Source organism: Sphaerodactylus townsendi, linkage group LG10 (assembly GCF_021028975.2).
Source record: "Sphaerodactylus townsendi isolate TG3544 linkage group LG10, MPM_Stown_v2.3, whole genome shotgun sequence".
NCBI lineage: Eukaryota > Metazoa > Chordata > Lepidosauria > Squamata > Sphaerodactylidae > Sphaerodactylus > Sphaerodactylus townsendi.
This window is the reverse complement of record NC_059434.1, coordinates 22,626,784-22,654,531: the sequence shown is the minus strand read 5'-3', so window position 1 is coordinate 22,654,531 and position 27,748 is coordinate 22,626,784. Positions and strand designations below refer to the sequence as shown.

Below are 27,748 nucleotides of genomic sequence, written 5' to 3'. Positions count from 1 at the left end.
AGAAATTGCAAGAGAGGAAACTTATGAGCCCTGTGAGAACTAAATTCTTCCCTGAATGATCTGGTTGCCTCCACAATGGCTGTGGAGGTTTTGCTAAACAGTGACTGTGCTTTTTAGAGGTACTACTGAGAATTACCAACTTGGGAGGGGGGGCGGTATTTGGTTTGTTTCCCTTTTTTCTTAAAAGGCAGTTCAAGAGCAGCATCAGCCTTAACTCAAGTCAAAAAGGTGTGGGAATAATAGAGTTGCAGTGAACTACTCCTGAGGATACACAAAGAGGGTGAGGTGTCGGTGTGTGGGAAAGGAAGCTGAGGAAAATAAGACTAGAGCTTTGCTCCTTGTGGATTGAAAGGCAGTAAACCGTTCTTGTATCGGGTTAGATTTCAGATGTTCCATAAGTTTCACCTGCTAATATGAAGAGTTTAAAAGACTGGCAGACCTTCCTTGTATTTTATATTCCACCTGGTTTGATGGAGAATGTATGAGCAGCAAGTCCCAACTCCGGAAGTTATTTCATCATTGTGAACTTAGAGGAAAAGTGTCGCTATCAAAAGAGTACCTCGCAGCTAGAAAGTCCTATCATGATCTTTTAAAGACCAAAAAGAAATTACATCTTACAAAGATTTGGAACAATCTCCATCAAGCCTTTAACTCCAGAGACAGCAAAAGCTTTTGGCGCATAATTAATTCAAGTGCCGGCGAGCCCTATACAACCATCAGTTCTCAGATTTCAGTGGAAGCATGGAGGACACATTTTACAGCCATTTTCTGCAATCCAGAACTTTTGGATATTCCATGTGCAACTGGAGCAGCAAAGCATTTACCAGAATGGCCTCCTGTCAGCTGCGATGAGGTGGTCACCCTTATATCTAACCTAAAACAAGGGAAAGTGCCAGGCCCTGATGGCCTGCCACCTGAACTCTTTAGAAGATTCCCGGAGTTCTGGGCCCCTATTTTGGCTACCCTGTTTACCAAAATTAATAACAGTGCCTGTATCCCTAAGCATTGGTCTGAAGCTATCATTGTACCTCTACATAAAAAAGGTGATCCATCAAATCCATCTAACTATCGCCCGATAAGCTTGCTTTCAGTGGCTAGTAAGCTTTACGCAAGGTACCTTATGATACGTCTCACTGCCTGGTCCTCTTCAGTGCTAGGCCCGGAACAGATAGGATATGCCACAGGTAAATCCACCCTTGACCATTGTCTGGTTTTAAATCATTTGGCGGAGAAATATTGCCACCCCAAGGGTGGGAAACTCCTTGCGGCTTTCCTAGATCTGAAATGTGCATTTGACTCTATCCCCAGGAATCAGCTGTGGGAAAAATTGACAGCGTTGGGAATAGACCAGAGATTACTGTTTCTTATTCGCCAGTTGTATTCCTCAACTACCTGTCAAGTTCGTTGTGATCGTGCTGGCCGCCTAACTTCACCTATAGTTTCTAACAAGGGAGTCAAGCAGGGTTGTATTCTTGCTCCTCTCCTGTTCAATCTTTATTTAAACGACCTTGCTCCTCATTTATCTCAGACTGAAAGTCACGCACCCATTTTGGGACAAAGACCCACATGTGCACTGCTCTATGCAGACGACACTGTGTTACTGTCTCGGTCCAAGGTGGGCCTGCAAAGACTACTTCAAGCCTTTGCGACGTACTGCACAAACAGTGCCCTGTCGATTAATTACAACAAATCCAAAGTGCTGAGTTTTTTTGAATTCGAAAAAATCAGCACGTGGAAAATAAACGGTACATTGATTGAACAGGTCCATTCATACAGATATTTAGGAATCACCTTCCACCATTCCTTAACCTGGACCTCTCATATCCACCAGACTCTCAATACAAGTAAAACCAAAGTGTTGGCAATATCCAGATTTTTTCACACCAGAGGCGGTCAATTTTTTCCTGCCGCAATGGAAGTTTTTCAGTTAAAACTACTGCCACAATTACTTTACGGAGCTCCAATCTGGGGAGCAAAAACCGCTGAGAAATTAGAGAGTGTTCAATCTTTGTTTTTTCGTCGTTTATTGGGTCTTCCCAACTCAGTCACGTACCAAGTTCTTTGTTTAGAAACCGGAGCCAAGACGATTTTTTCCCGGGTTTGGCTTTCTTTGTTTAAATACTGGCTTCGCCTTCATTTTAGAGTTCTCCCGGGCAGTCTGACATATCTCCTGTTAAGCGACCACTTCCACTCCACCTGGCACACCAAAATTATCAATCAAATAAACAACATAGGTGTATCTTTTGACCAACTCCTACTGATGGACGAAAGACAGGCTTTCGGAGTTTTGAAACAACGTACTCTTGACATTGAAGGGCAGCTTCTCACAGCTGGAGCCTGCAGAACTTGTTCTCCCACATTTTATGGCATTTCACCACCATTGCCGGGTTTTATGGCTAAATATCTGAGTAATTTAATCAATCCACATCTCCGTAGATATTTTATGCTTGCTCGGCGTAATGTGCTACGGACTGCGGAAACAAGAGGCAGATACCATGGCATCCCACAGGAGAACAGGACTTGTTCCCGCGCAGCGGGCCTACCCGAAACAACTGAACACGTGCTCCTTCATTGTAAAGATTTGGCAGTCTATCGGTTGCTTTTTCTCGAGGCCATCTTGAAGAAATTTTCAGTGAGATCAGACAAGGAAATAGTTTCATACTTGCTTAGTGACCATCATCCCCACACTACTGAATCAGTTGCCAGGTTTTTAACAAAGGCACTTGGATCAAGGGTGAAACCTTTGTGTAAATTTTAGTCAATTGGTTTTAACATAATTTGCATTTTACCACTTTTTATATGCCATTAAAGGTATTGTATTTGTATTTGTATTTGTATTTGTTGTATTTTATATTAGGCAGACCTAACAGTTTCCTTTATCTGTGCTGATTCCTCTAGATTTTTTTTTGCCTGTGAATTCTCCTTTCAGAGTAGACAACTCAGACTTATTTGTTACTGTGTCCTTTACACAAAGGATAAATTTGTTACTGTGCCCTTTACACAAAGGATAAATTTGCCTCCTGTAAACCACATCTGTAAGGCTATCTATCTATCTATCTATCTATCTATCTATCTATCTATCTATCTATCCATCCATCCATCCATCCATCCATCCATCCATCCATCCATCCATCCATCCATCCATCCATCCATCCATCCATCCATCCATCCATCCATCCATCCATCCATCCATCCATCCATCCATCCATCCATCCATCCATCCATCCATCCATCCATCCATCCATCCATCCATCCATCCATCCATCCATCCATCCATCCATCCATCCATCCATCCATCCATCCATCCATCCATCCATCCATCCATCCATCCATCCATCCATCCATCCATCCATCTATCTATCTATCATTTTATTTTATTAAATTTTCTATTTTGCCCTCCCCGACTGGAGTAGAGCTCAGGGCAGCACACAACATTTTAAAACTGTTTTACTAATACACTACCATTGTGCTCAGTACAAAGGAGAAGAAGAAGAAAGAAAATGGTTGCAGGATGAAGGAGGAGGAGTTGGTGGGCGGAGCCCAGACATGGAGAACAAACACAGCTTAGAGATACATAGCGCCCCCCCCCATTGTCCAGGCATGCAGAAGGCGCTTATTCCAACAGTTAGTGCTGTAGGGAGGTTGGCGAATGACATCAGTGTGCGCGAGTGGCCTCAACCAAAGGCACTTTTCTAAAATGTCAGTTAAATCAAATCCGCTGAGAAGTTGCTACTATACTTCCCTCTCCCAGTAATTTAGCAGTAAGGGTGTTCTCTGCATATGAATATGATGCTTAAGGCCTCTTGGACTGTTACTCTAGTAAAGTCCAGGTTTGCAGTGTCCAGTTGCTTTCTTAAAAGGAGAACATGGGCAGAGGGGATATAAAATGGAAGCAAATGAATCTAAGGGGGTGCTTTCTCAGTCGTTATAAGGGAATATCATGTTGCAAAAGTTAGGACTGGAATCAGAGGCTTTATTCTAAAAGTTAACAATAGTGTCAGGGATGTTAGCAGCAAAACTGATGTGACGTTGGGGGCCCTCTAACTTCATAGTGGCCAGATGGGTTCTTGAGCTTTTTACGTCCCAGTAGGTGGAGCCACTTCATCACATCATGTGCAGGGTGATGCGGCATAGTATGTACACCGTACCAGCTTTCGGTGTACATACTATCATTATAGCTGGTACTCAGATTATTCTGTGGCAGCTCTTTGTTCTGATAAACTACCTGGATTCATCTATCACATAGATTCATCTATCACATGATAGATTTTATTATTGATTTTAGAACTCAAACTATTACACTATCATGTGGTCTAATGCCAGACTAGCATTCAAGGTTGTCTCATTTGGAGGAGCATTTGGAGGTTTTATAACATCTCCTTGTTTACAAATATACTGGGGAGCAGTTGAGCAATCCAACAGGAGCAGCAGTGGCGTAGTGGTTAAGAGCAGGTGTACTCTAATCTGGAGGAACCGGGTTTGATTTCCCGTTCTGCCGCCTGAGCTGTGGAGGCTTATCTGGGGAATTCAGATTAGCCTGTGCACTCCCACACACGCCAGCTGGGTGACCTTGGGCTAGTCACAGCTGTACGGAGCTCTCTCAGCCCCACCCACCTCACAGGGTGTTTGTTGTGAGGGGGGAAGGGCAAGGCGATTGTAAACCCCTTTGAGTCTCCTACAGGAGAGAAAGGGGGGGGGGGATATAAATCCAAACTCCTCTTCTTCAAATTCCCAGGCAGTTTCTCCCAGTCAGCACAGTTAGATTGATCTGGTATTTATTTATTTTATTATTTACTTCATTTATACCCCACAGTTCTTCCCAGTGGGGAGCAGGCTGAGAGGGTGTGGCTAGCCGGAGGTCATCCAGCGAGCTTCCATGGCAGAACGGGGATTCAGACCTGGGTCTCCCAGATGTAGTCCAACCACTACAACTACACAGTGGTTATCTCAGGTCCTGCTGACACCCTATAAGTCAGTGATGGTGAACCTATGGCACAGGTGCCAGAGGTGGCACTCAGAGCCCTCTCTGTGGGCACGTACAAACAGAATTCATCATGTGGGGGGGGGGGAATCGCCCCCCCCCCACACACATCTAGGCTGGCCTGGGCTGCTGGGCTCGATTATTAGTATTAAACCTAAGACCTAGTTTTTGGGAAGCAGTATAGGTAACCCTGGAAAGCGCTGTTAAACCCCACTGATTTTCATGCAAAGAACTAAAGTGAGATCCTTTACTTGGGAGTAAGCTCAGTTGCTGGCAATGTGGCTTGCTTCTGAGTAAACCCCCCTAGGGTCGTGATTCACCCGTTTGAAGAGTTGCATGGTTGCTTCAAAGCAAAGCCAACAACTACCACCAAGCTTACTCCCGAGTAGCGCACGCCTCAGAGCCAACCATTTTTTCTAAACTAAAACCTCAGTATTCAGGTTAAATTGCCGTGTTGGCACTTTGCGATACATAAGTGGGTTTTGGGTTGCAGTTTGGGCACTCGGTCTCAAAAAGGTTCGCCATCACTGCAATAAGTCATAAAAGAAGGATGGGAACATTTTTATAATTCATTATGAACAAGCAGAAGAGAGGAGCTGAGTGGTTTCTCCCCTGGGAAGGTTTAATTTTGGCCCAGCGGGGAGAAACCTGTTTGTTTGTTTTTTTAAAGGCAATTTTGACAGGGGCAGGAGAACTCTGGGAAGGAATCTCCCTCTTCCACAGATCCATGCTGTGTTTTAAAGTGTTCTGTCCCTACCCGACTGCCTTTGTGGGAATTTATTAGCAGGCCCAGTTCTGCGCACAAGCATCGTTCTTCTAAAATCTAGCTCTGTCATTGGCGTTGATGCTGTCAAGCAGACTGTCTTTAAACTGTACAGTTGTTGGTAGGTCCACCTTGCGTCCCAGATATGTGGAGTTTCTTATCTTAGCTCAGTGACTTCTTGTTGACCACTGCAAATTCACAAGCTACTGCAAGACCATCATGTTACATAAGACAGCTTGTCTGAAACAATATTAAATGATGAATGTTAAGCTATTTCATACTGCCATAATCTAGCCTGCCAACCGTCAGCTCAAAAGTGACTTTATCTTACTTCTGAAAGAGATTTGGGTATTTGCATTTTGAAACAATGCCAGTAGCCATATTGGCTGGTCGCTGCAGTCAAACACCGAACAACCAACATTTTTGTATCTGTGATATTCTAGCTGTGGAAGATTTACCTCATGATATACTTGATTGCCTGCTTTGTGTGCAACCCACAGCTAAATTTCTCGCTACAGTACTATATGATTTAATCCAGACACTGAGAAAATAACATTCCTGCTTTCAGATTCTGATGATTGTATATCTTACAGAATGTCAGTGTACTCCCTGGCTGCAAAGAAAATAAGGGCCCACTGAAGTTTTTATGAGAGCAGTTGTCCAAAATTGATTTTATTGGTTGATGTGTTGCCCTGTTTTTTTATTAATATTTAGTGTTTTAAAGCTGTTTATATTGTAAATTTTATCTCATAATGTTTATATCAATGTTATAAAGTATTGTTGGTGATGCTTTGTAAAGGCTTATAGCCACATACAGATAAATTTGCTTGACTTGATCCTTAGAGGAAGGACTCAGAGGAGAAGCTAAAAGAGGTGATTGTGGATAGTCTAGCTGAACGGTGATCCTTGGATGTACTTGGAGGTCTTCGCCCTTGCCTTTGCCTTCAGCCTTTCCTTGCCTTTGCCCTTTCCTTTGCCCTTTCCTTGCCTTTGCCTTGCCTTTCGCAGTGTAACAAAGCAAGAGGTATTTTAGATATGACATCAAATCTCCATTTATTTGAACCAAAGTTTAAACTTTTGCCATAAATAAAATTGTGCTCTTTCATTTTCAACTGGCTGAGCCACCATCTGTCGTTCCTTTGGCTTTTGTGTTGAAATCCTTTGCACTAATCTTCAGCTGTGCCCTTTTTTTGCTTTAGGCAGCCGCCAACCTGCCATCACCCCAGCCGAGAGAAGCACAGTTGCCATTTTGGCCCCTGCCCTCCTTGCCGTCAGCCTTGCAAGAAATCCTTAGAGAAGTGCCGCCACTTGTGTCCAGCCGCTTGCCACGATGAAGCGCTCGTGAAGCAATCTGGCCAGGTGAGAGAGTGTCCTGAGATTCCGGCCCCTCGATTGCCAGGAAGAGGTTGAAAAGAGGGTCTCCCCCTTAGCTTGCTGGCTGAAGAGGAAGGGTTGGGATAAATTCACAGGTGTTGTCCGGCTAAGAAGTTATGAGCTTTGTGTTTCCCTGTTAAAAATCTAATGTAACGTATCGTTCTGTCAGTCTCTGACTTTGTAGACCCTGGACTACTCTGTCATCCTGATTTGCATCAACCTGTGTTGTGGTGTGTCATGGAATAATGCTATCGCTACAGTAAAGGGAAGTCACATATGACTGTGAAAAGCATCTTTGCCTTTTGATCTCCTGGAGGGAGGACAGGAAATTATGCACAGGTGCTAGGATGAAACTTCAAAGGCCTAAGTTACCTCGTGGCCTGAACAGAGTTTTCCTGAGAAGGGGAAAACAAAGGTTTTGGAATTCCATCTTGAGACGTGGTCAGGGAAGCATCTCTGGGCCATGGGTTCCCGGAATGGGGACAAAGAACCAAAAGGAATGTAACCAGTTGAGCAACCTCCATGCATTTAAGTTTTATTTCTTTTATTTCTGTTTTTCAATAAAAATCGTTGAGATCTCAGCTGGTTGGAGTTATTGGAGAAAAGAACCCAGGTTTTACTGAAACAAGCATTGGCTCTCCCAGGCTTGCTTTCATGATATGGTTCATAGGGTCACTTTTCTCCTTTTGGTTGCACTTGTTCTCTGTTACCCTTCTCTTTAGAGACAGAGAATACGTCACGTGGTGATGCCACGTGGGAGAGCTGTTTTATTTTGGAGGCTTATCATAGCTGACTGATGGAAGGCAGTTATTAACATACTCTGTTCCTAAAACAAGTCTGAATTCCTTTCTTTTCTTTCCCATCTCCTCCCTGTCTCTCCTCCCACAGAAGTGTTGGTATGGTCCTGCTTTTCAGCACGTCCCAAATTTCAGGAGGAATTTGCTATTCCCTGTATCATTTATGGCATTGATCTCCTAGAGGCCTTATGCTTCGGATTAGGGGGGTGGGAAAGCATATAACCAACTTTGCTCTGGATTTTCTTGATCTAAAACTGCTTGCATAATTTATAGCACTGTCTTAAAAAAATAAATTAAATCATTTAGTAAATTGAGGGAAGGTCTTTCTGGGAGAAGTGGTTGCATTGAATGTTTCATTAAATGTTTACATCTGTAGTCTGATCCTATGCTTGAGTGGGTTTAACATTGTTTTATAATCTTGTCCTTACGACAGCCCCGTAAATTGATTTGGTTATGTTTAAAGGGGGCGAGACTATATTGGAGGGGTGGGAATGTTATGAGTATTTCCTTTAATTGCTTCACCAGTTAGCACCTTCTTCCTATTTTAGGTGCTATTGAATTGAATTTCCTGGTGGAAATGGTACCCACCCATCAGTAACTGATTGGTTATCATAGGTTACAATGGTATTTAATTGTTGCTATTAGAAGCATTGCCTGTGTATTCTCTAGTGAGTCAGTCACTTCTTGTGGAGGAAGAAATAATTCTGGACTTTCTGGATGTTAGTGCTTGACTGAGAGGCGGAGCGCTCATGGGGACATGTGGGGTCACATGTCCCCGGGCGCACACCAGCTGGTCGTGGGAGGTGGAAAATCACCCCCACACACCCCTCGGCCCCGCCTTGCCAGGCTGCTCCTTCAGCCGGCGGAGGCTCTGCTGGCTGAAGGAGCAGCCTGGCGGGGCCGGGCCAAGGAGGGGCCTGCAGCAGGCTCCCGCTGGCTAAGGTAAGTGGGGCGCGAAAGGGGGACGGGGATGGGTGTGTGTGGAAGGGGGGCACCCGGAGCAGGTGTTGCCCCAGGCGCCATTTCTCCCCCTACGCCTCTGGCTTGATTTTACCTGTATTGTTGTATCTGCTGTGTGATCACTTCATGTTAAATCTATCTCTTATATATTTCCTCTTAGCACCAGCCTGCAGGCCCGTGGGAACAGTCATCTGAGCCTGCTTTTATTCAGACCGCATTGCCTTGCCCCCCCTGCCAGGTTCCAATTCCAACGTGAGTATGAAAATATGCTTTGAAATATTTCAATGCGTGTGAATGACATGCAACTTTTATTCCATTGTTTCACTGGGATGTGCGTTGCTGGTGAATTTTTGTTGCATGAAATGCTGTTTCCTGAGCCCAATGAGTAAATTAAACCAATTAAACATGTTTTTGAGGCAAAAGCAGAGATCTTTAGCCTGGTACACGTATGAACTCTAAACCTAAAATGACAGTTTTTGCCTGATTGTATTTCACATTTGTAATTTTTACTTATTGGCCCAAGCGGACTTTATTGCCGAGCAGAGATTGGACAGCTGCGTGGAGGTTTGCGGGCTTTTGAAGTCTCTCCATGCTGCCAGGAAGCCCCTTTGGGAATGGTTTTTTCAAAACATCAATATGATTACCTTTTGAAGAAGACTTCCCCAAGTCCCTAAATACAGACTGTCATTTACTGTTAGAAGGGACTATTCCATTTTGTGTGGCAATATACTGAACCGAGAAACTCTTCAAAAGTAAATTTGTGTACCCTGGTCTCAGATTTGAAAAGACTACCAATCAGGTGACATTTTAATTGATTAGATGAGCCTCGTGTGGTTTACAGCCCCATCCAAACGGTGAGGCGCACAGCTGTGCTTGTGCTGCCCTGCTGTTTCTGGGAGGACTTCCCAGTGGCGCAGGCACCAAAAAAGTTAATAAACCCTGCCACTGGTGGAAAGCCCTTCATAGGGCTCCCAAGAACATCAAAAAAGTGATGTAAGTCCAGGAGCCGGGTGCTGACTTGTCCAGCAGCAAAGCGGGAGTGGAAGCCAATTAGTTTCAGCCCCACTCCTGGCCCTCCCCCTTTGGTGGCAAGGGCACAGGGACGCTGGTGCAGTGTCCAGCACCGCATTCCACTCCGAGGAGGGCTATGGCAGCCACCCACCAGTGGATTCACCCCTCCGGGAACGGCAAATCTGCTGGTGTGCCCCCTCCCCCCCCATGCTCCGACTGGCTCATTCAGCCACTGTCCCTTTGGATGGGGCTGTAAACCACACAAGGCTTACAGTCTTTGGTTATATGTTGATTGTGTTGTGTGCTGAACTTCAGGTCTCTGCAGTGTTGTCTGCAGCGTTGTTGTGTGCTGAACTTCAGGTGTTGGATTGAATCAACCAGTAATATTCAAATTATTTTGACTTTTCTCCCTCATTGTGTATTTGCAGGCAATGCTTGGGAAAACACGAGGTGAGTTACGACAGCTGTCAACCTTTGATGCGAATCAGAACCATTCATAATTAGATTTTAACACAAGTTCTTCAAAGTGAAACCTTAGCATTCTATGGATTTGTTGTGAGGGTTACTCGGAACTGCAAGTGTTTTGCTGCTTCATTGAAACCCACAACTTGTGGGGGGATTTTATTTGAGATTTGCTAGTTTTTCCACCATGGGAGCATTGCAAACATTGCTGCAGGAAATTTGTACGAGTGAATTTCTGATTAATCTTGATGCAACTTTAAACTTTTGACATTGTGTTTCAAGCACTGTGGAATTCTGGTAAAATGCTCTTCTGTTGGCGTTTACACGGATGATTCAGGATGAGCTTTGGTTTTATAGAGACTAGTACTTTATAGCTTTTCCAAATTGTTTAGAGATGTTTAAATTATCTCTTCTTGTGCAGTTTACACTTTGTTGGCTTGATAAATCTTTTGGCTGTTCTGTGAGCATCTGCAGATGATGTTCTGAAAGTTGGTATTAACTGTCACTTTGGCAGATGTGAAGTTGCAGTAAAATATCAGCATGTGATGGCTTTAGAGCCAGTGTGGTGTAGTGGTTAAGAGCAGGTGGACTCTAATCTGGAGAACCGGGTTTGATTCCCCACAACTTCACATGAATGGCAGACTCCTGGTAAATCAGGTTTGTTTCCCCGCTCCTCCATTCCTGCTGGGTGACCTTTGGCTAGTCACATTTCTTCAGAACTCTCTCAGCTCCACCTACCTCACAAGGTGTCTGTTGTGGGGAGAGGAAGGGGAAGGAGCTTGTAAGACACATTGAGTCTCCTTACAGGAGAGAAAGGTGGGGTATAAATCCAACTCTTCTTCTTCAGGTTGTAATACAGTAGATATTATAACTTGCAGCTGAATAATGAGACCTGTTGAGATCTGGTGGTGATTTAAAATGTCTTCACAGTCCCTGTATAAATGGAAACAAACGTGCACTCTGTCCTGAATTAAAATGTATTAATATTTTTCTGTGGGATGTTAGGAAACTTTAAAGATGTGATTAGTTCTGGTTTTTAAGCATTGGGAAAGAGATTGCGAAGACTCTAAGCACAATGGACTGTATGCTGTCAGGCTTTTTATTGGCAAAAGAGGAGGGAGGAGGACTGGAAAGGAGTGTGGAGAATATAATTTGGCAGGATCTATTCCAAATAACATATTTCAAAAATATGCCAGCGTAGCGTAGGGGTCAAGAGCAGTGAACTCTAATCTGGAGAACTGAGTTTGTTTCCCCATTCTTCCACATGAGTGACGGACTCTTATCTGGTGAACTGGATTTGTTTGCCCCCTTTTCTATATGAAGCCTGCTGGGTGACCTTGGGCCAGCCCCAGTCCTATCCAAACTCTCTCAGCCCCACCTACCTCACAAGATGTCTGTTGTGGGGAGAGAAAGGGAAAGGAGTTCGTAAGCAGCCTTGACTATCCTTACAGGAGAGAAAGGCGTCATATAAATTTCTTCTGCTAGGTGAGAAAATATTTTTCTCTATCATGCAGGGGTCTTAGATGGGGTCTTAGGGGTCTTAACAGTCCAGGTGCTCGGGAGCAACAGCCGCAGAAGGCCATTGCTTTCACATCCTGCATGTGAGCTCCCAATGGCACCTGGTGGACCACTGCGAGTAGCAGAGAGCTGGACTAGATGGACTCTGGTCTGATCCAGCTGGCTTGTTCATGTGTTCTTATGATAGCATAGGCCTGAAGTATAAGAATGACTTGAACCACTTTAGACAACACCTGCAGCTGGATTGCTTTTTTGAAATGTTCCCAAAATGTTAAAAATGTTAACTCAGCAATAAAGGGGCGTGGGGGGGAGACCCTTCCTCTGTCATTTTTTACCAAGAGGGAACATTCCAAGCACCACCTGCAGCCCAGCTTGTCAGTTCAGTCTCCTGCATGTGTGAACTCAGTTTCCAACTAGAAACATTGCTTGTTCTGACAGCAGTGTCTCAGCCCCATATAAGGTCACGGGGTACAATTCCAGTTATCGATCCCCCTTGCTTCCGCCTGTTGTTGTATTTTGGTTGTCAGGTTTCAGGAGCTAGCAATTAAATGATATTCTTCTGATTTGGCCTTGGGTCAGTATATTCATTTCATGAGCGTGAACTCGACAGGCCTTTGTGTGGGAGAAATTCAATTTATGCTTTTCGGTGGGCTCGTCATGACGGATTGACTTCTGTGGAATATAACTTGTGTAAATTGGTGAAGACAAAATTCTTGAACTAAACACAGTTGGAATAAATCGATTAAACTGCAGGAAGGTGCATGGAATTTTTGGTCTGTAACTGTACAGTGGAACGCTATTATAAAATGTGCCCTATACAATTTCAGATGAGGATATGCCAGGAGAACTGATCTTGGTCATTGATAGCTCCCTTAGGCTACTCTGCACATGCAGAGTAATGCACTTTCAATGCACTTTGCAGCTGGATTTTCCCTTGCGAAATAGCAAAATCCACTTGCAAACAATTGTTCTGCATGTGTGGAAGGGGCCTTGGTCTTACAATTTTGACCTAACAGCAAGCCAGGCAATAGTTTTCTTCTAAACCTGAAAAGAGATGGTCTCAGGAATGCACCATGGACTTGGAAGCCGCTGTTGTTTGGGCCACACCGTTAAAGCCATCCCAATCCACTGCGGACTTGCTAGTCTAGGCACCTCCCTACCAAGTGCCATTATGGGGCCAGCCTAGACAAACCCCCCCCCCCCCCATCTCCCAAACCTGGCATGACGAAGTCACATTTATGTCATATCCAGCCCTTGTAACAAATTAGTTCACTACATCGCACTAGATTGTTGAACAAATATGTTGAATTCTTCCAATTTTAAGGTGGTCATCCTTATTACCAACTTGGGTCCTTGATGCTAGTTTGTGCATTGCACCATTGCCAAGCTCTGAGACACTAACAGCAAAATGCCTATTAATTAACAAAAACGCTGTCTTCTGTCTTAATACTGTCAGCAGTGACACAGTGTCCATGTTACGAATGTTTGGGCCAGTGTTCTATAATATACGGATTAAAATACTAGCAATTTCTAGTGCCTTTGATTTTAATTCTTTTCTTGAAAAAAAATCAATCCACCTCCTAGGGTATTAGTTCAGAGTTCTCATTTTTAGATCGGTAGGAGCTGCAAAGCAAGCATACCAGTTTTAATTATCAAATTATGGGCCAGTAATGAAATGACCAAATCACAGCTGCTGCCCGACAGGGCTCTGCCGTCACACTGGTTGCTTTTCACTGTGATTTGGAAGGAGAAGTATATTGTATGTGTCAACTTGTGGGGGCTGGAAGATTGAAAGCTAGGATTTGTTAGAAGTATGTCCTTTTAAAATGTATTTGAAAACGTTTATATTGCAAAAAGAAAACAAGTTAAATATTTCTTATCCTCCAAATTATATTAACTGCTTGTATGTTTGTTTAAATTTCTTGGCATGGAGTGTAGCATTCTATTTCTCTCTTAGGCTCATTCCGCTCATGCAGAATAATGCACTTTCAAACTGCTTTCAGTGCTCTTTGAAGCTGTGCGGAATAGCAAAATCCACTTGCAAACAGTTGTGAAAGTGGTTTGAAAACGCATTATTTTGTGTGTGCAGAAGGGGCCTTAGATTGCATCAAGAAGCTTCATACGACATTTAGAATAATTTTAGCACAGTCGTAGTTGATTTACGGTGCACTCCTAAGCAGGTACTCCAGTCTAAGCCAAATGAGTTCAGTGGGCCCAAACTGGAGCATCTCTGCATAGGATTGCACTGTTAGACCTAAATGCATTTACACAGCAAATTCTGGGTACTCTCTAAGGAGGGTGAGTTTGAGAAACCTTGGAACATGCAAGTAATTCTGATTCTGGATTTGTAGATTGCATTAAATGTTGTTAGGGTCAGGTAGTTTTATTAAATCTGCAGTACTTTAAAAAATCCGTTTCTCTTTGACTTTCTATTCTGCTACAACAGTGGTTCTCCACCTTCCTAATGCCGTGACCCTTTAATACAGTTCCCTAACATTTATCCATTTTACAGATGGAGAACACTGATGCAGAGAGTCTTAGGTGATCCCTGTGAAAAAGTCGTTCGACCCCCAAAGGGGTCGCGGCCCACAGGTTGAGAACCACTGTGCTACAACGTTTCTCTTCTCTGTAGGTGCACATTTTTCATTCCTGTCATCTCTACCTGTCAGAAATTTCATCTCTTCTGCTAAGACTCGGTTCTTCCTTTGGAGATACCAATGAGCTTCTGTTAGGTTTTCTGACTTCTCCCCTGCCCCCCCCCTCCAGTCTAGTTTGTTCTGATGCTTCCTTTGACACATTGTGCTATTCCTTCCTCCCTGTCTTCCTTTTCTCTCCCCTGTGCTCATTTTTAAAACTGTGATTTTAAAGTGATCATGTTCCTCTGAACATTTCCATTCTTCTTCCTTTCTCCCGTGCTCTTTTTGTTCCACTTGGGCATCAGTGTAACCTGGGCACAGGACCTCTATTCTGTGTACCCTTTCTCTTACGCCTTGTCCTTTTAATGAAACTATTGCCTATTGCCCAACTAGCATTCACGTGGCTTCTCTTCGTGGGTTCTAAGCAGCCTTTAAAGCTCCATGTGTTCCTTTTCTTGGGCATTTCTTTCTTGTGTTTTCATTCTGTCGTTAGACTGTAAGCCTTATTCTTTTCATGCAGATTATGGTTCTATATAATATTAGAGCAAATCTCTCTTCAGATCCACGGCAAATTAGAAAAAGATGCTTATTTATAATATGTTCCAGTAACATTGTATTTGGATGCTTAACATATTCTTTTTTCCTTGACACTTGCGTTGGCCTCAAATGCCATTGTGACACTGGTTCCAAGAACTGATTTGCTGGCAAAGCAAATTTCAGGTTTTGGCTGTAAATGTGACAGCAGAAATAATTTCAGATACTATTTTCTCATTATAATGGGATTATTCTTGCTGCATTGCTGGTGTTTATATACAGCCAGACCCTTATTTTTTAATGACAAAGCTATTCTGAGTGATGCTTTAATTTTGAACTGCTGGCTTCATGTTCTGGTGCCTTATTTCTCCTTCTCATCTTATTTTGGATGGTTGATCCAGTGCACAGGGCAGTCCACTCTTTTAACGTTATCGTCTTCGTATCTTCATATCTGAGCAGAAGCTACTGTGGCTTTCCCGCCTGAACTGGAACATGTCAGTCAATGTGTTCCCGATATGGAACACAGCAGCCCAGTTTCACTTCCTCCTTCCCAGTTACATATCATGATGGTAATATGTGGCGTGTGGACAATTGCTTTGCCAGTTTTTCTGCCTCTATAAGTGGCAACAAAACTTGTAGTGACATTTTCAACACATCACATGAAATGGACAGGGGTTAGGGAAACTTGCAACATGAAAGCATCGTATTATATTGCTCGGGTAAAAAGGAGTGTTTTCTTAAGTCAACAGGACGTTGGCGACTTGAGTGAGTCTCCTGTCCCTAAGCAGTTTTCTTAGTGTTTTAAATCCCTCCATTCCAAATTCACACCGTCAAACTCTGGCTTGGTCAAATGGCGACATGTTTCCCTAATTCGAGAGGGAGATGGTGGGCGATAAATGCAAAATTTGAGTTTGTCGCTATGAAACCATTTTAAGGATAAAAGCGAAATTGCAATAGCTCTCACAGGGCCCTGACATCACTTAGTACAGTGGTGGCGAACCTTTGGCACTCCAGATGTTATGGACTACAATTCCGATCAGCCCCTGCCAGCATGGCCAATTGGTCATGCTGGCAGGGGCTGATGGGAATTGTAGTCCATAACATCTGGAGTGCCAAAGGTTCGCCACCACGGACTTAGTAGCTTGTTCCACCAGGCTGGAGCCAGGGCCATGAAAGCCCTGGCTCTTGTTGAAGCCAATCAGAAATCTCTTGGGCCATTCAACCCTCACTCAGCCATGAACTCATTGGGTGCCCTGAAGTCAATCATTTTCTTAGCCTATCTTTCCTCCCAGGGCTGTTATGAGTATTACATGGGAGAAGGTAGTACCATGTGCACCACCCGGAGCTTCTTTCAGGAAGGACAGGACACAGGTGTCGGGAAATAAATATGCAGGCTGTACTTGGAGGGCGGGCCTTATGACATCACATCCCTGCCTAGTCACCACCCCAAAGCTCTAGGAATTTCTTAGCCCAAAGCTAGCAATTCTGTTTTTTTTGTTCAGAAAGAAAGAAACATACCTCTTGTTTATTAAGTATTTATTTTACTGAACTTCTTCCCTGGAGGCGATTGTTAATCTTTTCTGTTCCTGCTTATTTTGGGGAAACAACTATCTGCTTGTTCCTCTATTTTCCCCGTTTACCTTCATTGCATAAGCTACCTTGATGTTTTGGATTTGTGTTTATTTTTAGCAGCAGAAGTAATGCTAAAAGAACTGCAGTTGAGCAGAAGATAGAAGAGCTTCAAAGCATTCTTTAAATTCCATTCTTTCAGGCATGGAAATTGTTCCTAGTGTATAAGCTCACAGAATGTCTTGTGTAGCCCAATTGTTTGAGCTAGCGGAAGTGGTGCTATCCAGCGCTCTGCTCAAAATACCAGTGGGGGAAAATACAGGGTGGAGCTGCAAGAATCTGTTCAGTTTTTTTAAGGCTGAAGATCCAGTGCGGTTCCTTCCTTGGTTTGATCCTCCCACATTCCATGTGTTCTCTAGACAGATCCCTTTGGCACATAGCTGTCACGATGAGACTGCTGTTCCCTTTCCTTTCTCACATGTTGCTGCATTTGGAAACTTTTCCCCCTCACTTCCAGAGTGTTTCTGCTTTTCAACATGTTTAGTAACATGCTGGTTGTTCAGGTCCCGGAGGAACAGGTGCTGTGTCAATGTTCGCTGAAGTGTGGTTGTAGAGAAATATTCATTTATTATGGGACCAAAAAGTACACCACGCTGTTTCAGGTACGTCAGATACCTCTTGCTCCATTCCTGTGTATGACTGAAGGGATTGGTGAATATACATGCTGACTCCCGGGCAGGCATTTTTACTTTCACACTGTCACGTTGTCAGCAAAGTAAGAACATAAGAAAGAGCCTGCTGGATCAGACCAGAGTCCATCTAGTCCAGCAGTCTGCTACTCGCAGTGGCCCACCAGGTGCCTTTGGGAGCTCACATGCAGGATGTGAAAGCAATGGCCTTCTGCTGCTGCTGCTGCTGCTGCTCCCGAGCACCTGGTCTGCTAAGGCATTTGCAATCTCAGATCAAGGAGGATCAAAATTGGTAGCCATAGTTCGGCTTCTCCTCCATAAATCTGTCCAAGCCCCTTTTAAAGCTATCCAGGTTAGTGTCCCTCACCACCTCCGATGGCAGCATATTCCAAACAAAGTATATGTGATACAGGTAGAACAATGAAGTCAGGAGTGGTACACTTCATTCTGCTCATGCAATTCCTCCTCATCTGAACCTACCAATGCACTGCTGTTTTGAGAGACAAATCTTCCGTTACCTTTGATGTTTGATGTTCTTTTGGTCATGGAAGTGTGTGTTTTAAATTTACATTTAATTTAAATCTTAGAAAATATACTCTGTCTCATCAGCTTGGATCCCAAGATGGGCTTTTGGTCCACTGACAGAGAGCATTCTTTTTGCAAAATAGAAATAAGTAAAATAGAAATAAGTAAAATAACTATATGTTCATAAAGGACAGCAAATATATATACTGAAGTATTTTCATTTTATTGGCAGCAATTTGTGAATTTTATGAAAAGGTTCTATAATTTAGATAAAAGAATTTGTGTCGCCTTTTCCTTTATATGAGGTTTCTTTTATGAACATTTTATCCTATTATACTTCATTTCTTGGCATTGGCAGACCAGATTTTCTGAGCAGAAGATAAATCTCTTAATTGCAGTGCAGGTGTCCTACAAAAAAATCAGATTACTTAAAACTTCATATTTTGATTTACCAGTTGAGATTTATTAAAGATGACAATACATGATTTGCTCTGTGCTTAACTATTTTTCTGTTAATTAATCATAACACTTTACTACTAACATCTCATGGAATGATTTGATGGTAACATTCTTATTTTGATTTGAGTCATTACTTGTTTGGATGCTTTTAATGTCAACGTACGGTTTAGTTCCTTGTGTATTTCATGTGGATATATCTGCACTGTTCCTTCTACCTTACAAAAAAACATAGTGGCTCCAGCCGGGATTATCTATGACTTTGATGTTGATGATGATCAAAATGTTTCATTTAGTAAAATTACGGTGTTTGCAATCATATATGAATAACTGTCTTAGGCCTAAGTAATTAAAGGGCTTACCTTGACCTGGATAGCTCGGTCTGGCTCCGGATAACTTGTCAGATCTCAGAAGCGAAGCAGAGTCAGCCCTGGCTAGTATTTGGATGGGAGACCTCCTAAGGAATACCAGGGTCGTGACATGGAGGCAGACAATGGCAAACCACATCTGGATGCCTCTTGTCTTGAAAACCCTACAGCAGTGGTGGCGAACCTTTGGCACTCCAGATGTTATGGACTTCAATTCCCATCAGCCCCTGCCAGCACGGCCAATTGGCAGTGCTGGCAGGGGCTGATGGGAATTGTTAATCCATAACTTTATCTGAGTGCCAGCGATTCACAATCAAGAGTCCCTCCTCTAACACAGTGACTTGAAGGCAAAACAATAATAATAGATTTTTCATTTCAGAAAGCTGTTGAAGTATTGGGGAAGTTGCTTACAAAGTCTGCCTTTCTTTTAGGTGAGTCCGTTGCCATGTCACGCTGTGGCACCCTACTCTTGCTCAAGGTTTTGTGGGAGGCTGCTTGAGTGTGGGAATCACACCTGCATGAAAGAATGTCATGAAGTTACTGAAACGGATGGCGGCGGTGATGTTCAAAAGGTAAGGTGTCCTTTCTTGCAGAGAAGCAATATCCCTTTCTCAAGAATTGCAGAGTCAAGTATGCTTATGACTCACCTGCAGACCATGTGTGAGTTTCTGTCTCTCATCTGTGTAATTTGAGTTTGACTGTTCCCAATAAATGGCACAGAGGAGAGGGGTGGAGTGGGGGTGCGGGGGGGGTGGGGGAGAAGTGTACATGCATGTCACTGTTGGAAACAAGAGTCTGGACTAGAGGGGCCGTTGATTTTTTTACAGCAGAGCTTTTCTTATGTGGCAGCCAAACTCAGTTACCACTTCTGTGTTCCCCAAGTACTGTTTCTAGGAAACATTAATTTCCTTTTTGGGTTCTCCCTGTTGCAGTTTTCCCTCCCCCAAAATTCATTTCTCTGCCCTTCCCCCATTTATTTCCCTGTATTTCCTAAAGCATTTCCTTTCAATTAATTTCCTTTCAATTAATTTCCTTTTTGAAATACATTTCTCTGTCATATTTCTTTCCCTACAGATTCCTGCCCCTGATTAATTTCCCCGTCTGCTTCTTCCCACCCCAAACCTCCATTTCTCTCACTTTGTCACTCTTATTCTGTGTTCCTTGTCAGTTTGGACAGGGCTGCAACATGAATCATGGCGTGCTGTGCATTTTCACGAAACGTTTTCTGAGCTTCTTCAGTTTAAGCAGGCAGGGGATCAAAATCGTGAAATTAAAAAAGGGGAGTAGTTGCTGTCCATTCATCAACTCGCTTGCCTCTGTTACTCCTCTTGCACAATGGAACAAAGATAAAGCCGCAGGAATAAGACTTCATCTTTAATGGCACAGTGGGAACAAACACTTTTTTGCTGTCTTGGGCCATCTCCATGGAAATGGGCTCGGAGCCAATTACATTCAGTGCATGCGTTGTCATGGAAAAGTATGATTTATTATAACCTGCGGCTCTCCAGATGTTTGTATAGTCCTGACAGCCCTTGCCAGCATGGTCAATTGGCCATGCTGGCAGTGGCTGATGGGAATTGTAGTCCATGGACATCTGGAGAGCCGCAGGTTGCAGACCCCTTGTTTAGGAAGGTACATAGACATGTTGACTTTCATTGACTTGTCCTTTTTAGAAAAAAAATGCTGTTTGGAGCTTTGCACTTTGAATATAGAGCTACAGGTGGGAGAGAATCAGGTGGCACTTCTGGTCTCCTGAAGAAACGTCTGGGACCAGCTTGCCTACTGATATAAAGATCCTCTCGTGACTGCTCTGTGCTGTTTCCATATAGTCACTACTTCGTTCCTTTCTGCCTCGTTCTACGTTCAGTAATCCAGGATCCTCCCCCCTCCTTCCTTTTTTAAAAGATACGTAGCGGATGTAATGCATGGGTCCCAACCTTTTTTGAGCCTTTGGAATTCTGATGCAGCTGGGTGGACACCGCCGCAAAATGACTGCCAACCACAACATTCCCAGGATTGATACCTTGCATAACTCTTGATAGTAACTCTTCAGCATTTCAGTCAGAAGCTCCTCTCTGGGGACCCTATTTGGCTGAGATGGTGGCATACAAACGTTTAAACGAACTCACTGTTTCAAATATTTCATTGCATGTGTGCAGCTTACCTTCAGTCATTCAGCCAAGATCCTTGCGCTGCAGTGGCAGCGGCTGTTGAACCAACTTTTTAAAAAATCTGCACTGCCAATCAGATTTCCAGTGGCTGTTCAGAAGTCTCGCTGGGCAAAGCCTGATGTGGCCCCATCCACTTTCCATGAACAATTGTTGGGACCATGAATGGGTTCCACGGTCCTCATAAGCACCATGATAGGAATCCCTTATGTAATGGAACCAGTTGCCTGTACAGCCACTAAGGGGACTACATCCCATGACTTTTGTCTTAATGTGCAGCCCAGTACTGTGCATGATTATCAGAAGTCTTGTATTCAGCAGACCTTAGCACTGAGCATGTAGTTTAGTATGCATAGATTCTGAAAAGGCAGCACAGTAATATTTTAAGTAGTTCCCCTCCTTCCCGGCTGTACAGACAATTGAAGCTAGAAATATCATATGGTATATTTATTCAGCTAATGGCCTCTTCCTTAACAGGCACTCAGCTGCTATGTCCCTTGTGTGGTTTTACTGCTCCTCCTCTATCTAATTTCCGTACCTGTCTCTCTTCAGACCACTTTATCTTCCTCATGAGGTAACTGATCCAGAGTAATTAGGGACTTATGGTCCTCCTTCTCCACTTCAGCTCATCTCAGGAGTTTTGAGAAAGCACAAGCCTTGATCAATGTGCATTTGATCGATTTCTAACACCTTTATATTTTAAAAAATTCAATGTACTTTGCAGTCTACATTGAAAACAAAAATCCGCCATTCATCATTCTGCCTCAAACAATGCACCTCAGTTTCCAGCCCTGACCACCTGCTGTTAAACACAGTTAAACGCCAACAGATTGTCATAAAAAGCAGGCTTTTTACAATACAGTGTTCAAAATTGTTCTGCACGCTCTTCCTTTTCTGCAGTATGTCCCGTCATTTGCCAATTCTTACCCATTAAAAATTAGTTATTTGATGATATTAGTGCAGCCAGAGGGTCAACTGACTGGGGTTAGGAGGGACTTTCCAGCAGCAAACTGAGGCTTAGACCTCTGTGTCGACAATGTGGTGGTGTCACTTCTGGTGCACACCAAAAACGATATCATCACAGTGCAGGCAACGTAGGGACCCATGCCAGCCAACTGATCAGTGCCAGGGGAGGGGCCCCAGAGGGGAGATCCCCTGCTCCCGGTGGGGTCTAGGAGCCATACCCTGGAGTACCCATTCCGGAGAGACTGATTTCATAGCATGTTGCTACATGAAGTTCCTGTAATTGCCACTGGTAAATAAAGTGGCCCGATTATACAGGGCTGCCTTCTGACTATTTTGTGGTCTACACAACGAATGACGGTGCAACAACCCAATATTTAAAGAGAAACCAACGTGATGCACCTACCACAATGCAATATATATTTGGTAGCAGTGGCGTAGGAGGTTAAGAGCTCGTGTATCTAATCTGGAGGAACCGGGTTTTATTCCCAGCTCTGCCACCTGAGCTGTGGAGGCTTATCTGGGGAATTCAGATTAGCCTGTACACTCCCACACACGCCAGCTGGGTGACCTTGGGCTAGTCACAGCTTCTCAGAGCTCTCTCAGCCCCACCTACCTCACAGGGTGTTAGTTGAGAGGGAAGGGCAAGGAGATTGTAAGCCCCTTTGAGTCTCCTGCAGGAGAGAAAGGGGGGATATAAATCCAAACTCTTCTTCTTCTTCTTCTTATTATTATTATTCACACACAAACGAAGTGCAATAGACAATACATGCTCATGAAATACAGTGCTCTATCCTATACATAACATAAACATCCTATAAGCATACAATTGCAGAGTCCTAGGAATATCTAATTTCTTTACCTAGAACAGTGGTGGCGAACCTTTGGCACTCCAGATGTTATGGACTACAATTCCCATCAGCCCCTGCTAGCATGGCCAATTGGCCATGCTGGCAGGGTCTGATGGGAATTGTAGTCCATAATATCTGGAGTGCCAAAGGTTCGCCAACACGGACTTAGAAGAATGCCTTGTGAAAGTCCATGATGGAGAAGAGAGTTTTTAGGATGACAGATTTCATTCCGTACAACTGAACTGCACTCCATCTCCTTCCTGGTAGCCTTGCTTTTCCAAAAATCTTTAGAATGAATCTGAGAAAACATTTACTGCCTTCCATTATTCATCTGTGATTTTATATTGGGCTTGTTGACATGGGTGGCTCAGTATTTGTAATGGCAGCTTAATTTCCTTTTTAAAATGTTTATCTGCTCGATCATTGTTGTGAACACAAATAGATTAATTGAAAATGTTTTGCACTCAAAATAAAGGAGCAATTAACAGCATCATGTGGAAACACTCAAAGTTGTGTTAAGTAGTGGAATACTGTACAGAATTTTGGCAAACTTAGCTTATGAATGAAAGCCAACATTAATTTCACTCTTTCAATTACGTGTCTCTAAATAACTGTCATTCCTTAATGAGATTTTTTAAATCCAAACCACTAGTGAGAATGTATTTGTTTCCTGGGCAGTGTGTTAAAGTAGGTTAGAATCTGTTCAGCAAATGACCCCTTTGAAATAATTTTAAACCTAGTTACACTTGATACAAATAAAAATATTTAACCTTTAAAGATTATTCTCTACCTATGACATTAAATATATTGTGTGTATGTGCTTGCGTGTGTAAACTGTATAATTTCACTAGCTTGTACTTTTGGAGCCATTTGTAGATAAGATACCCGGCTTGATAACCTAATAATTTTTAAATTTTACTTAAAAGTTGGTGCTGGCAAAGAACTTCTAAATGACCTGCCTTCCCATGTGCTGTGTGGTACATGACCCTTAACACTTTGTACTTTGGGGAAAGAGCTGAAAACTTGAAGCCATTCTAAAGTAGTGGTTTATTTTTAAGCTTTTCATACCCAAGATATTAGAACACAGGGACCTTTGTGATTCAAATTAGTATTTGCTCAGTACTTTGCAGGTGGAAAGCAATAAAGAAAGCTTGTTTTGTACTCAGATGCTTTAGTCAGGGTTGCAGAATAATTTTGTTAGTTTTAACCTTTCAGAGATTGGCATTTGGTGGCATTCAATTTTCTTTGCTCTAGCCTCTTTCTAATGTCACCTCTTGTTCTAATTATAATAGTATTATTGCATTCAAAGTTCCAAGAGTGATTTTACAGAATTCTATCCTTGCAACAACATTTTAGGCTGAGTAGCACTTGGAACTACAGTCTGCTTAGTTTAATGTTCCAATTCTGAACCTCCTTCCTAGGAGGTAATTCCCATTGAACTAAATGGGGTCTGGGTATGCATGTTTAGGATTGCACTGCTAGTCTACCCCATTCTGGACCTGCTATTATTTGGAGAATGGACCTGTACTTCGAGTACCATGGAAATGAACTATGACGCAGGACTAATTCTCAAGCTGTAACATGCATCTTTTAATTAGAATCATCGAATCGTAGAGTTGGAAGAGACCCCAAGGGTCATCAAGGCCAACCCCCTGCAATGCAGGAACACACAATCAAAGCACTCCTGACAGATGGCCATCCAGCCTCTCTTTAAAAACCTCCAAAGAAGGAGACCCCACCACACTCAGAAGTAGTGCATTCCACTGTTGAACAGCCCTTGCTGTCAGGAAGTTTTTCCTGATGTTTAGGTGGAATCTCTTTTCCTTCACCTTGAACCCATTACTCCTGGTCCTAGTCTCTAGAGCAGCAGAAGACAAGCTTGCTCCCTCACCAACATGACAAATAACTACGCATGGCTGTCATGTTTAGGTAATTGAAGGGATGTCATGTTGGTGAGGGAGCAAGCTTGTTTTCTGCTGCTCCACAGCAAACATTGCTCTGTTTACTTGATAGCTGCTACGTTTTCAAAGAATGGGCATCCTTGCATGCAGAACTTAGCTTATGTAACCACATTGGGATGTGTTGTTCATAACAGGGCGTGCTTGTGGATATTATAAAGAAGCTGTGTGTCTCCACAACCTGTTCTGCAGTTGGCTGGCAGGACTTGTTAGTAATGTTTAGAAAGCAAAAGGGGCACATTTCAGCTTAAAGAGCTTTCCTATAGGACCTTCTTTTTGAGGGCCGCTAACACCCACTGTCAGACGCCTTTCAGTGTATGCCCTGAAATAGACTGGAGAGTTTGTGTGCATCACAGCTTACGTCAAAACAAGATTTCAACCTGGAACACTCTGATCAAGCAACACTTCTTCCTAGCACACAGAATCCAATTGTGAAAGCCGTGATTTGCCTTCCCTTCCTGTAATCAATTTTAATTGGTCCTACATAGCAAGGCTGTTTATAGATCACCGTTTATAGGCAGCTGAATGCTTGGTCTCGTTGCTAGACAGGTAACAAATTCCTGATGTCTTTTTTTATTCAGATTGTATACCAGGGTGGTAAGAAGATGGGGGCCTGTGAGGAATTGCAGGAAGGGGAGATAATTTGGAAATCCCACTCCCCTAAAGCTATCCCCCTTCCATTTTTTCCTTTGACTGACTTTTGACATTACAAGCTCGTGGAGCATATTCAGCCCTCATTTGGTTGGGCGGGGTTGTAGCAGTGAGGGAAATCTTGGGTTTAATTGTGAGGGAGGTTTTTCTGCATGCCTGAGGAGTCCCTTGAACATGTAGAGCAGTGATGGCGAACCTATGGCACGGGTGCCAGAGGTGGCGCTCAGAGCCCTCTCTGTGGGCACGTGCACACATAGTTCATCCTGTTGGGGGGCAGAAAATCACCCTCCCCCCTCACACACACATCTAGGCTGGCCTGGACCACTGAGCACGACGTGCACACCGGGGTGAGAAGGGAAGACTTGGGTGGCGGGCCTGGTACATGTGCTCTGGATGGCTGCTGCCCGAGGGGGAGGCGCAGAGGAGGCAGAGATGCTAGAGAGGCACAGAGCGGTGCGCGCGGGACTTGCTGGAGGCTAGAGCAGGCTGGCCCCTGCTCGAGCGGGTGGGGCAGAGGAAGAGGGAGCCAACCGTTTTTTTCTAAACTAAAACCTCCGCATTCAGGTTAAATTGCCGGGTTGACACTTTGCGATAAACAAGTGGGGCGTGGGTTGCAATTTGGGCACTCGGTTTCAAAAAGGTCGCCATCACTGTTGTAGAGGAAACTCGGACTGGCTGTTGGTAGCTGAGTTTTGCTGCTTTTGTGATAGACACAGGGCCCAGTCTTTTTGAAGTCCTGCGTACTGGGAGGGTTGGCCTTGGCTTTCCCCATTTCTTTTGCATGTTTGTTCATGTGTGCATTGGGTATGGGGAAGGGCTCCCCAAAGTCTCCTTAGTCTGTGCAAAAAAAACCCCAAGTTCTTTTAAAAGGAGAGAGGGGTAGCAGCCAAAGAGGTTGCTGCGGCGTTTCACTTGGATGGGTTGTCTGATATAGCCTAGTTTGCTTGCCTGTAGAGACAATAGGGAAAGTTTGGAAAGTTCTTTCTCTTCTTATCTCCATCCTGATACATCAAAGTGCTGGACCTCTAGAAAATATAGTTCCCAGATCACTGGTATTCTAATGGCAAACCATTCTTGAGGCCCTCATGTTGAAAGGAGACACTAACCTCTATCTTGCTGCCACAGTAGTAGACAGGGAAGTGAAGATGAGGAAAGGAGATGGGAATTGGGGTGCTATGTGGTTTCCGGGCTGTATGGCCGTGTTCTAGCAGCATTCTCTCCTGACGTTTCACCTGCATCTGTGGCTGGCATCTTCAGAGGAGATCCTCTGAAGATGCCAGCCCCAGATGCAGGCGAAACGTCAGGAGAGAATGCTGCTAGAACACGGTCATACAGCCCGGAAACCACACAGCACCCCAGTGATTCCGGCCGTGAAAGCCTTTGACAATACGAGATGGGAATTATTCTCCAGTTCTGACTACAAGCTGGAGAAGGACTCTTCCGTTTATAACGTTGACTTCGGATTGTAGACAAACATTAAGAGCTGTTAAAATACAAATTCCAGACTAGAGAGTATGAACTTTGGTGGCATTGCTGGCTATGATTCCTGTCTGCTGTGGATTCAGTGATTATTTCAGAACAGAGACTCCATGTCTTGGTTATGTTCTGTCTGAAAAACATTTGCTATAATATGTTCCATTTCATTCCTTAGTCTATTGCACGTTTGCTTGGTGTGTCGCTTTCATGTTTATCCTGCGTTCTGCTGTGTCACAATTGCACAGCAAGAATAAAGTCTTTTTAAAGCAATAATGTCTTTGTTATTCTTGCGTTATTGTTGTGACACAGCTGGAGTTTGAATTGTCTAAGAACAGTCTGTATTAACGCCACTGAAATTGTAGAACATATTTTATGCATTTGCCCTAAGCATGCTCATATAGACCTAATTTCTCCAGTATGTTACCCTCCCATGTAAGGGATTGCCCTACAATATCTTGGGTACGTTTTCTTTTGGACAGTCGGTCAGCTGAGTTAATAGAGCCGGTAGCTGAATTCCTATCTAATGTATTAATGAACTAATAGGGTTTAAAAGTCTGGGTCTGTTATCCAGTTTGTACTACTGATGTCTAATAAAAGCCTGATTGATATTGATCTGTTATTATTCATAGATGTGTGAGCTTGTGGTAGAACATTTTGGAAGAGCCATAAACCACAGAGGAATAGAGTGGTTTTTGTAGACTCCATCCCTTAGTTCGTGGATTCCATCTCTTGATCTGGTTGGGATAGAAGTTCTGGTGTCCCGCCTTGGTTGGGATAGAAGTTCCGGTATCCCACCCTGGTTGGGATAGAAGTTCCGGTGTCCTACCCTGGCATCAGACTTCTATCTGTTGGAGACTGTCATCCCTAGATGGCAGTGACCTTTCCCAGTAGGCTTCCCTATGCATTTTTAAAAAGATCTTTCTGAATTATTAGGTGTTCATTTCTTTGGGGGGAAAATCCCTCTGGAAACAGAATTAGTGCTTAAAGCTTCAGGATTGTCTGGAGACCAAATAATTCTGACTTTCAGCTTTTCATTGT

General features: G+C 43.5%; 1 protein-coding gene across 1 annotated transcript in view; it reads left to right on the top strand.

Moving 5' to 3' along the window:
* Positions 1-27,748, top strand: part of NFXL1 (nuclear transcription factor, X-box binding like 1) — a 68,927-nt gene that overhangs the window by 16,860 nt on the left and 24,319 nt on the right. The window contains exons 13-16 of the mRNA XM_048509642.1: positions 6,944-7,103; positions 9,036-9,127; positions 10,315-10,336; positions 19,075-19,215. Of these exons, the coding sequence (XP_048365599.1) occupies positions 6,944-7,103; positions 9,036-9,127; positions 10,315-10,336; positions 19,075-19,215 (415 nt within the window). The remainder of the gene's footprint in view (positions 1-6,943; positions 7,104-9,035; positions 9,128-10,314; positions 10,337-19,074; positions 19,216-27,748) is intronic.